The 12,560-nt window shown below is 39.4% G+C and overlaps 1 protein-coding gene across 1 annotated transcript in view; it reads left to right on the top strand.

The window, feature by feature from the left end:
* The first annotated feature begins 544 nt into the window (after nucleotides 1-544).
* The window catches only part of PIGX (phosphatidylinositol glycan anchor biosynthesis, class X), a 49,899-nt gene continuing 37,883 nt past the window's right edge, over nucleotides 545-12,560 (top strand). The window contains exons 1-5 of the mRNA XM_006884289.1: nucleotides 545-549; nucleotides 2,188-2,347; nucleotides 2,479-2,716; nucleotides 4,838-4,901; nucleotides 11,815-11,956. Coding sequence (XP_006884351.1) covers nucleotides 545-549; nucleotides 2,188-2,347; nucleotides 2,479-2,716; nucleotides 4,838-4,901; nucleotides 11,815-11,956 — 609 coding nt within the window. The remainder of the gene's footprint in view (nucleotides 550-2,187; nucleotides 2,348-2,478; nucleotides 2,717-4,837; nucleotides 4,902-11,814; nucleotides 11,957-12,560) is intronic.

Raw genomic sequence — 12,560 nt, 5'->3', positions numbered from 1 at the left:
TGAATGATTGTATGAAACACAATGTAAATGAAAGACACATATGTTTCCCTCCTGTACCAGTCAGATCTGATTTGATGGTACACACACAAAAATAATATTTAAAAAATAATGAAACATAATGTAAAGGAATTATATAAAAACCAATAAAAATGTTTTTAAAAACTTAGCTAGAGCTATGATTAAAAACTAATAATAATTGACATATGTTCATTATAGAAAAGGGAAGGGGGGAGGAATTTCATAAAATAATCACCTTTGACTCCTATTCTTTATTCAAAGCATAGTTTTTCAAACTTACGGTATGGTATACACTATCTCCCGCCTTGCAAATGTAGCAATTTCTCTTGACATTAAATATTTTACTAAAATGCATTTTTTATATGATTATGTAATGTTTTCTCCAAGGATTCCTGCTGGAGCAATGACTAATCACTCAGCTACTAACCCAAAGGACATAAGAGAATCGACCAAGCAGCTCTGAAGGAGAAAAGGCCTGGAAATCTGTTCCCATGAAGACTGCAGTCTAAGGAAGCCCATGAGGAGTATGAGGTATATGATTCTGCCCCATTGGGTCACTCTGCATCACAATCAACTCGACAGCACACAGCAACAACAAATAAACAAAAGTATTTTGTCCTATCACTAAAACACATTTACCAGTTGCATCAATTCCAACCCATAATGATGCCACGCATTTCTGAGTAAACTGTATTCTATAGCATTTTTAAAACTGTGACTTTTTTTAGAGGCGCCTGGCTTGTTTTCAGGGGAGACTCAAATCTCCAACTCTTCCACTTATAACTGTTGGTTAACAATGTGTACCACCCAGGGACTGCATAAATGTACCATAAATATAATGTGCTGCTCTTGAGTGGATTCCAACTCATAGTAACCCTAGGGTTTTTAAGGCTGCATATGATATTAAAAGGGCTTCACTACAATCCTGAAACGTGGGGTTCAAGGCCACCAGTTGCTTCGCAGAAAGATGGGTAATCTACTTCCATGAGATTAACTGCCTCTGAAAACCTGCTGGAGGGTCAGCTATGGGTTGGTTCCGACTAGACGGTACACAACAACAACAATATGCTACTAAAAAATTGTCACATCTTTCTCTCACAGAGCAGCTAGTGGATTACAACTGCCAACCTTTTGGTGAGAAGCCAAAAGTTAATCACAACACTACCTGAGTTCCTCAAATGAGGCATGGAAATTGTCACTCAGTAAATTTGCTTAAATACTTAAGAGCACTTTAAAATCTTTAAAAACACTTAAAATACTGGACCTTATTTCCTATCTGATGCACACAATCTCCCTTCCCACCAACCCAATTCCCTCCCTCTTTTTTTTTCCCCCCAGTACAACCACCATTTCACTTCACTAAGATTTGGTTTGCCAATAAACATTCAGGAGAAACTATATAAATGCTAACCCTCATGTGACTGGCTGTCGTTATGAATAATAATATTCAATTGATGTTCAATAACACAGTGGAGTTTTTAACGACAAACTCTTTTTCAAATTTAACTTTTATTCCTACCAAAGTAATATTTGGACTTTGTTTAGTATGAACTAATCCTAACAGACTTATAACAAAAAACTCCTCTCTCTTGCCTAACCTTTTCCCACAGGCAACCAGTTCTTCAGGCATTTCAAAATTTATCTCCGTATTTCTTCATAACAGCCTGCTCTATTTCAGTTTTAGTGATTATCTTTTGACACAGTCTCCTCTTTGGAACAACCACCCATCCAGCAGCTCTTGGCTGTTTCACTAAGAGAAATTGGATGCTCTCTTTAGGCTGCTTACAGACTCATTTGAGGTCACAAAGGCACATTTACGTAATTATTTTTCTTGGACATGAACTCTTTTTCTTTCCAAGGATCAATGACTGCCTTCATCTTGCTAAGCATCCCCTACATCATCTAGAAGTGGCTGAATTTCGCCAAAAGCGCCCCAGTGTTAGTTGGCAGCTTCTTTCTCTCCTTCAACATTACCACTAGAGCAAGGGTGACTTTCTCCACTTAGAGAACAGAACGCGCAAGTTCTGCAGGCCAACGTCTAAAGCCTGAGGGGTTTTTTCCACCCTGTGGGCTCGCACAGCTACCCTGAGCTAGCGAGGTGTGGGGCGACAGGTACAGGGGATGGCCACAACCTCGCAGACGTGACTGCTTGGGTGAACGCCTTGGCAGGAGGCCCGAAAACCGCAAATACCTGGAAGTGGAGGTGGAGACCCAGGGCCGGAAGAGCAAGCTTCCAGACTGCCTTGCCCGGCTCAGCGTTCCTGTAGCAACAACTGGGGCGTGCGTCACGGCGCTTGCGCAGTTCTTTGCCCCGCCCCAGACCCTGACTGTAAGGGGCGGGGCTTAGGAGGGAACGAATCAGGGGCCGGGAAGGGCCGGCTCACGCGCTGCCGGAAATTTTGGGGTATGAGGGTGGCAAGGGTTTGGGGAATCGCTGGGCTGTAATGTCCGGGCACTTAGACCTCCGACTGGGTTACTAACCCTTTGGCATCGCTCCTTAGAAGCGGCGTGAGACGTGTGCAGGCCCCTTCCTCTGTCTGCATTTCAAATCCACACGCCCCTCCCGGGCGCCTGCCCTCTGGCGTCCTGGCTGCCAGAGTCGCACCTGGCCCGGCGGTGGCCTGGCTGCTCCTCTGGATGGCGACTGGGTCACCCAGCACACCAGCCTCTGCTTTCACTGAAGTCCCTTCCGATTTTGGTAAAGGGAGGGGCGGGCCTGTGGATGTGTGGGTAGAGGGCAGAGAGCTGGGGAGTCGTCTTTTGCTAAGGTAATTCAGTGCACCTTGGCGTGGGACCCACACAGAGTGTAGTAAGCGGAAGGACATAAAAGAGAAAATGGTCTCGCATGCCTTGCTCTTCTCTTAGTCATGCTCCGTGTTGGCGGCTGAGTCTTTGGTGAATCCAGCCAAGTAGTTCCCAGGTGCCTGGAGGTGCCTGATGGTAAAGTGCCGGAAATGAAGTGCAGCCAGGCAATAAATGTTTTGGAATTGCGTATATAGCCCCTCACCACAGGGATCAGTAAGGCCCACGGCCCGATGTTGATGCCATCCAGGCATTAATTTCATCCATGTACAACCCCAATGAAACCTTGCCTGAGCCTGAACCATCTTCTCATTCTCCACATGGCTTAAACCGTTGTTGTAGCCACTGTGTCAGTCTTAATCTCATTAAGGATCGCTGACCCTGTGCTTTTCCAAGCTTTATTATATCCATCTCAGGGGACTCCTTATCTCTCCATAACGTTCCCAGAGTATGTGAGACCCATTTCACATTCCTTGAGTCTAAGGAGCACTCTGACAGGACTTACTCCGGGAAAGATTTGTTTTTTTGGCTTTCCGTGGGATGGATATTCAATACTCTTATTCTCCTTTGGTCTTATTCATTGTTTAACTTTCACATGTATGTAAAGCCACTGAAAATACTATGGCTTTGAAGTGACATCCATTCTCTTAACATTTACTTAAAGAGGCCCTTGCTAGCATATTGGTCATTTGATTTCTTGAGCACTCCTTTGCATACTGACTGAATCCAAGAAAAAACCTTTGACCATTGTCGCTGATGCTTATTGGTCCACTTGTGAAATTTTTTTTCTTTATGCTGCTGAAGTAGAGTCTATACTGAAGGTAATATAAGCACTTCAAGTTTTCTCCATTTTCTACAAGCAAAATTGTCATCTGCATTTCTGCAGATTCAGAATCCCATAGACATTCTGAGGAAATGACTAGCTTTGAAGCTTCTTTAATTGTAGACCGAATTAGGCTAGGATTTCACTATAATTCTAGACTGAGCAAGGCAGTTTTTCACTTCTTTGGGCTCCTACTCACTGGCTGAAGTATTGTGAAACTTCCGGTTATTTCACATTTATATAGGAACTTTTTGAGTCCTTGTGTGCCTCCAGATTCCCCCCCCCCCCAATTCTCCCAAGGCAAGTGACTTCCCAGTTGTATAGCTGTGCATGGCAGAATACAGTTGCCAGTTTGTATCTGATCTTGTTAGCTAAAATTGAAAGAGTTCCTCCTGGGGTCTTGAATGAAGTCATGCTCATAGTAAACACACAGAACATTTAGTTACTTGTGGGCTAATGGGCCTTGGGTGGTGCAATAATTCATGCTCTCCGCTGCTTACGGAAAGGTTGGCAGTTCAAACCCATCAGCCACTCCACTGGAGAAAGACGTGGCACTCTGTTTCAGCAGTGATTTACAACCTTGGAAACTCCATGGGCGGTTCCACTCTGTCCTGCAGTGTGGCTAAATGGCAATGGGTTTGGTGTTGGGTTTTGGGTACTGTTTTAGGAACTGTTCTATGATTACTTCTATACACCTTTTCATTCTCATGATAGTTAACAGTGAAAGAAATTATCTTGCCCCAAATCATGCGGCTCTTAAGGGGCAAACTGGGATTTGAAACCAGAAAGTCTTAACTCCAGAGTCAGTTTTCTTTCTTTCTTTTTTTTTTTTGTGCCATGACTCAGATGCGAACCAAGAGTCCATTTTCTTAACCACTCTATGGTTACTAACACTGTGCTATACTGGAAGTAGGTTTATGTGTAGCACTAAGTTTTAAAAGCTGTTGCTTATTTTGTTTTTAAGCTGGTTAGGTTTTCTGTGGTAGTTGTTGTCAGGTGCCATCTGGCTGTCTACAACTTAAGGGAACCCAGGATAGTAAAGCTTTTAATAGGGATTTAAAACTTTTAAAAAGTTAAAAAAACCAGCACCACCAACTTTTAAAAAGTTAAAGATTCTAAAAAAAAAAGTTAAAGATTCTCTCTTTGAGTGACTATTTCATTAAACATTTTTATTATTGATTTTGATTCTCTTAGGCATAAGGACCACTTGTTCAGAAATTACCCTGAGGCTAGAAGCTTTGAAAAATGGTTTTCACAGGTAAGTTGTATATTGATTTCTACTTAAGTTAAAATACTCTTTAATAATATAGTGTAAAAAGGTTGATAGTCAAAACATGGATAAACTGAAAAATAATTTTCTTTCCTGAAGTTTATCAGTAATAGGTTAATCAATATGTGGTTTACAATTTGACATAATTGTAAAACTAATGGAAGGGAACCATAACATGTATTAATTATCCTCTATGAAGGTTTTTCACATAAACACACATGCAATATTCCATTCCATCTTCACAATGACTGAAATAGTATTTTTATTTTCACATACAGGAACTAGGGTTTACAAAATTTAAACAGTTTAGTGGAGGTTAAGGTAGTAGAACTCTTAACTGTAGGACTCTAAGGCTATACACACAAGTACTGTCATTATTTCTACCTATTCAACTTAATATTTGATTCCTGATAGCAAATGATACATCTGTTTTTAAAATGGAAATTATTCTCAAAAGGTGAAAATATGTCAATATTGAAGATATCTGAAAAAGTAATAACAAATTGTAGGCACAACTTAATACTGTCCAGTCTTTTCTCTGGGATTATTTAAAATGATTCTCAGATTATATCAGAGATAGAAATTCATGTACATTTGTTTTAAAAGACATTTTGTTTTATTTTATTTTCTAAAAAACTAAAACCAAGCACAGCCATCAAGTGGATTTTCATAATGGCTTTCTGGGGCTTTGAATCTTTATGTAGAAGAACTAAACATCTTTCTGTCTTGGAAGACTAGTGGATTATAACTGCTACCCTTTCAGTGGTAAGAAGCTGCACTGTAATCCCAAAAGCATGCAGTTCGAATCCATCCACTGCTCTTCAGGAAAAGGATGGATAGTTTTCTCCCATGCAATTTACTTTCGCTGAAAACCCACTGCATGGTCAGCTAGGACTCAGTTCTGACTAGATGGTTCACAACAACCACCACCACTGCCCTTTCAGTTAACAGCCCAACACTGTGCCTCCAGGGCTACTTATTTCATTCTGTCCTTCCTTCTTCCTTCTTCATTGCCATGGAGTAGAAACCAACTCCTGTCTGACTCACCTTTGGGTTTTCAGAGTCTGTGAATTGCACAGGAAGAGGTGCCTGTCTTTCTTCTGAGGAGCCACTGGTGGGTTCAGATTGCCAGAGAGGTGCCACCTTTGAGTTAGCATCACAAGACCCTATGTACGAGGCCACCAGATCTCCTTATTCCATTCTGTTTTGTTGTTCTTATGTTCCATCAGCCACCCTATGAACAATGGATCTGAATTTTATCCTATTGTGCACCTTTCTTATCAGCTCTGATATACTTGAGCCCGGTGGGTGATACAGTCACTATATCAATCCATCTTGCCGAGGATCTTCCTCTCTTTGGATGACCATCCACCCTTCCGTGCATGATGTCCTTTTCCAAAGACTAGCCCCTCCTAACAACATGCCTGAAGTATGTGAAATAAAGTTTCCTCCTCCTTGCCTCTATGGAGTACCCTGGTTTCACTTTCTCTAAGACATACTTATTCTTTTGGCAGTCCATGGAATATTCAGTACTCTTTTCCAACACCACAACTCAAAAGTATTGATGATTCTTCTGTTCTTATTCAGATGCATAGCATCTGAATTAAGAAGACCAGGGCTTGGATCAGGTGCACTTTAGTCTTCAAACTGACATCATTGCACATTAGCACTTTGGTGAAGTCCTTGTTAGTAGATTTTTTTTTCCATTGCAACGCAACTTTTGACTTCTTGACTGTTGGTACCAAGGGTGTTGTAATCATCTTAAGCAAAAACATCTCACTCTTTTCTCTTAAAAAATTTAGTCTGCTATAATATGAGTGGGAAGATTTTGTGCCTTAAAAAAATTAAAATAAATTTGAGTCCAAAATATATTTCTATTGCTCTAGAGTTCCAAGATTGTTGTCTCCAATTGGTCTTTCAAGTTCAGTTTTTGTGATGAGGGACTAACCCTTAGAGCTTCCCACTTGATATTTTTTGTTCTTTGTCTTTAAAAATCAGAGGCTATGCTCCCTGCACTGTCTTTCAGTTTGACTTCTGTGGTGTTAGGTTAAAAGTTGGCTTTTCTAGCCATTACATTAGCTACTGCTGGTCTCCAGCTACCTTACCTATGGGCACAAAGTCTTGCAAATCATCAACAGCTGTGAAACTAGTACAAGAGAGAGTGCTTCCCACACTGTAGAGCAAGACCCTGGCTACAACCTGGTGGAGTAACTGTGGGAAGGTGTAACCTGAGGTTTCTTGCATCTATTTGGGCCACAGGCAAAGCTTTTGTTTGCCACATAGTTGATGGAGAAGTTGATTTATAACTGCTCTGAGGCAAACCTTTCTGGATGATTGAGGAAACGAGAAGCTTCTTGAATTTGTGCTACTGAACTGAACCAGGGCTTTTACAAACTGACAAACTGTGTTTTGCTGTTAATCTAGTTTGGGACTGCTGGAACTAAACCTGAACTTGCATTGTGAGATATTTTTTTTTGCCTCCCACACTCTCCAACCTATTTCCCTAGTAAACCTCACTCTTTTTTTTTTTTTACTTTTTTTATTATTTTTAATGAAAGTTTACAGACTTAGGGTTTCCAGTTATTCATTGTTGCACTTTTCTCCCTGCCCACGTCCTCCCCCCAATTCATTCTTCTCCTTGAAAAGTAAAAGAAAAACTCTTTGTTATATAATCCCTCCCCCCAAGTCCACTCCACTGTGCAGCCTTCATTCTGGACTCCTGTCATGACAATGATACCCAGTCATATATCCCTTTTAAATGGTTCTCTCCCTCATCTGTTTCAGTGCGGTATACAGCATTCATCTCCTCCTTCTCTGTCTTCCCTCAACCCTGATGTCAGTCCCATTTTACAACAGTGGCCCTATGCAATATTTGTCCTTTTGTGACTGAGATATTTCACTCAGCATAATGTCCTCCGGGGTCACTCATTTTGCATAATATTTCATGAGTTCCTTGTTTTTCAATGCTGCATAGTATTCCATTGTGTGAATATACCAGAGCTTCTTTATCCATTCATTTGCTGATGGTCACTTGGGTTGTTTCCAGTTCTTTGCTATTGCAAACAAAGCTGCAATAAACATGGGTATGCATTAACCCCACTCTTGGTACCACAACTCTGAGTAAAGTGTGAGTCAACAACAAATATCAGATCTGAATGATTGGTAAAAAACAGTGTAGGAGCATGTGGGTTGGTGTGTCTGACTGAAGAGCTCTCTGTTTGGGACTATTTATACTACTGATAGGGACAGTTCCACTTTATGAAGTGGTTAGAAGTCAGATTTGGCCATCACCACTACCACATTGCATCTTTCCCTTTAAAGATTGTTTCTATTGCTTTATCTCAAAGTCACTGATTTACAGTACTGCAGTATGTAATTGTATTTAATCACATCTCTAATTTTTAATTTCATAAATTCTACTTTTTACCTCCTAAAGTTACATTAGATTTTTTGGTTTGTTTTTATATACTCATGTTGACCATATTTATGTTGTTTTAATATCCTTTGTTAATTCATTACTTATTTCTAGACTTGTTTCTATTGACTAATTTTCCTTCTGATTATTGGCCATACTTTCCTACTTCTTCATGTGTCTATTAGATTTTAACTGCTTGCTAAACACTGACATTGCATTGTTGAATGTGTGGATTTTGTTGCCTTTCTTTATAAAGTATTGAGCTTTTTTGTCTATTGGTGTTTAGGTTCATTATCAGCTTGATTATTGTCTTAACTTTTTTATTTTATGTTGTTGTTGTTGTGATGTACCAATAAGTTGAAATAAACTCATAGCTCACCTTCCAGAAGGTTTTCAGAGTCAATAAATCACACAGGAGGAGATTGTCCCATCTTTCTCCCAAGGAGCAACAGGTGGTTTCGAACACAGTGCTTTTGGATTGGCAGTGCAATTCCTTACCACTCAACCACCAGAACTCTTTATTGTATATGGACTTTAAAACTATCTAGACATCATCCTAGTGTGGCATGCACTAATCATGCACTTTAGTCTCTATGGTCTGTTTGATTGGAAGTTGAATATCTCCCAACCCTATGTGATATTTGGAGATTTTTTTCCATTTAAAGCTCCTCAGTCATTTGTTGCCAAACTTCTGTAGTACACTTATGTGTTTCTTGTTCCCTCAACCCTATTCTTAGTCATTGTCCAGCTTTCTGATGCCCATTCCTCCTCATAGAGCCCAGGCTCCTGGATCATCTGTTTTGCAAGTAATTGCTAAGAGCATGGCCTGAATCAGGTGTACCATAGTCCCTAGACTGACATCATTGCTCTTCACTACTTTGGAGAGATACTTGACAACAGATTTTCCCAATGCAATTCATCTTTTGATTTCATGGATACTGGTGCAAAGAGTGTTGATTGTGGAGCCAAGCAAACTGAAGCTGTCAACAATCTCAATCTCTTCACCATCTATCATGATGCTGCCAATTGGCCCAGTGGTGAGAATCTTTATTTTTTTTTTATGTTGAGATTCAATCTATATTGAAGGCTGCAGTCCCTGACCCTCTGCAGCAAATGCCTCAGGTCCTCTTCAGTTTTAGCAAACAAGTTTGTGTCATCTGCATAGTGCAGGTTGTTGATGAGTCTTCCTCCAATCCTGATGCCCATTCCTCCTCATAGAGCCCAGGCTCCTGGATCAACTGTTCTACATATAGATTGAAAAGGTATGGAGATAGGGTGTATCCCTGTCATATACCTTTCCTGATTTTGAACTATGCCATATTTCCTTGCTCTTTTCTGATGACTGCATCCTGGTCCAAGTATTGGTTTTGAATAAGCACAATTAAGTGTTCTGGAATTCCCATTCTTCTCAAAGTCAGTCACAGTCAAATGCCTTTGCATAGTCAATGAAACACAGACATTCCTCTGGTACTCTCTGCTTTCAGCTGACATCCATCTAACATTAGCTGTAATATCCCTAGGAACACAGCCTTTTCTAAACCCATATCTGGCAGTTCTCTGTTAACATGATATTCCAGTCTCTCTTGGAAATTTTCAATAAGATCTTTTTTTGCATGTGATATTAATGACACGATAATTTCTACACTCTGTTGGGTTGCCTTTTTCTGGAATGGGAATAAATATTACTCTCTTCCAGTCAATTGGCCAAATGGTTGTTCTTTAGATTTCTTGGAACAACCTGGTAAGCTCATCTAGGGCATTATCTGTTTGTTGAAATATCTCAATTGGTACATCATCAATTCCTGGGGGCCTTACTTTTTGCCAATTCCTTCAGAGCAGCTTGAACTTCCTCCTTCATCACCATAGGCTCTTGATCATATGTTGTTTCATGAAATTCATTTCACAGTAGAAGTCTTAATCTAGTCCCACAGTTCTAGAAGGTGTTCTCTCTGTTGGCTCTGGAGAAAGGTCCTTATCTTCTTTTATTGTCTCTAGTACTGGTCTTCCTTGGAAATCATCATGTGTTTTGGTCATTCCATAATGAGTAGATTCTCTGTGTAAAGACCTGGATCCCAAAGATGCACTTTGTTCCCAATTCTTGTTAGTGAGACACAAGTTCTCTTTTCTTTGCCAGTTTATCTCTCCTTTTATCTCACATAAAAGAACAAGTATCAAAAAAAACCAACAAGTATTACAGGCTACACTCTTGAAACATTGAATCAGAAGATGTGATGAGATTAAAAGTATTTCATCCTACTTTGTGGATCCGAGCAATTGTTACCAGTCTTGCTCGGATCCACAATCAACACTCTTGGCACCAGCAGTCAATAAATCAAAAGACGAACTGCATTAGGAAAATTTGCTGTCAAGGCTCTCCCTGGAGTGCTAAAGGACAACGTCAATCTAGAGACTTAAGGTGCACTTGACCTAGGCCTTGGTCTTCCCAGTTAGTTGCTATGCATCTGTGGGCTGGATGATGACTAGGGATGACAAAAGAATGGATACCTTTGAGCTGTGTGGTGCTAGAGAAGAGTATTGACTGCATATTGTGGACTGTCAAGAAAACAAACATCTGTCTTAAAGAGGGTAAAATCAGTTTACTCCTTGGAGGAAAGGATTTTGAAACCTCTGTCTCACATACTTTGGCCATGTTGCCAGGAGGCACCAGTTTTGGGAGAAGGACATCATGCCTGGAAGGGCAGAAGATCTGCACAGAAGAAGACCCTTCATGAGATGGATTGACACAGTAATTGTGGTAATGTGTATTGGAGCCAGTGAGATTGGCTTAGGATACTGCAAAGTGCAGAGCTATTGTTCATAGGGGTTCTATGAATCATAGTCGACTCAACCACACATAACAAGAACAACATCATATTTTTAATTTTTTCACAACTATTCAGCTTATCATTACATAGGAGATCATTACATAACTGCCAACATCACATCCTAGACACTAAGAATCATGGCCCAGCCATATATTTCTTTTTAAAACAATTCCATCATAACAATAATTGATTGCCAGAACAACAAACAAATTTTCCTTGGAAGAAGTATATCCAAGATAATCCTTAGAAAGGCTGTTTCTTTCTTTCGACTTATTATCAAGATGGACCAATCCCTAGAGGACACCATGCTTGGCAAAGTAAAGTTTTAGACAGAAATTGGAAGAATCTCAGGGAGATGAATTGACACAGTGGTTGCTATAGGGGTTCAATTGACAACAAATGGGAGGATAGCGAGGTCCTGAGCAGTATTTCATTCTGTGTACATAAAAGTCACTGAGTTGGAATCAATTCAATAGTGTCTAATAATAACAACTAGAATTTATGAATGACCAATTAGGTAATTTTGACAGAGTATAAATATTTCATTTGACTCTATTTGTGAAAATAAATTTGAAATGTAGTATTTCTGCTAACATGAATGTAATGTTATCCTCTTTGACAATTGAATACTAACTTTAAATATATATTTCTTTTCTTACAGAGACCTTATAGTAAAAGTGAAATTTGGAGAAAGTATTGAGAATTTACAGACGTGCCAACTCTTAATTAAACAGTCTATTCCTTCAGGATTATTTGTGGATCCATATGAGTTGGCTTCATTACGAGAAAAAAACATAACAGAGGTATGTTTATAGTGTTAAGTTATAAAAGGAGGGAGCTTTTTTTACTGTTGGTTTGGTTATTTTTTATAGACATTGATTTAGGGATGCTAGGATTTAGACTAAGGTAAAATAGTAGACAACATTGTGGTGATTTTCTTTTTTTTTTTTTGTTTTTAAACTGACGTTTTAACATAAGTTTACAGAAAATTTGGATTTCCATTCATTCATTGTTACAGATATTCTTCCCTACACACCCCCAATCCACTTTTCTCTTTAAAAAAATTTCATTGTTGCACAATATTTTTCTCTTAAATTGAGGAAGATGATGTTTTTTTAGAATGTTAGTATTCCTTAAGAAGTTAGTATTTTTAGAAATAAGCCACCTACACTGATCTAGTTTAATGATTTTTGGCAAAAAATTTTGGTGGTTCTTATTTAGTGATTAAGAAAACTGTATGTCTTGATAGTATACTTAGAAAACCCTAAAGACTCAGCAAGAAAACTATTGGACATAGTTGACCAATTCAGTAAAGTAGCAGGATACAAGATCAACATACAAAAATCAGTTGGATTTCTCTACAGTAACAAAGAGAATACAGAGCTGGAGCTAAGAAAAACAATACCC

The sequence above is a fragment of the Elephantulus edwardii genome, unplaced genomic scaffold (assembly GCF_000299155.1).
Source record: "Elephantulus edwardii isolate Elephantulus edwardi_28Jun2011 unplaced genomic scaffold, EleEdw1.0 scaffold00032, whole genome shotgun sequence".
Taxonomy (NCBI): domain Eukaryota; kingdom Metazoa; phylum Chordata; class Mammalia; order Macroscelidea; family Macroscelididae; genus Elephantulus; species Elephantulus edwardii.
Note: the sequence above shows the minus strand (reverse complement) of the source record. Positions and strands in the feature narration are given on the sequence as shown.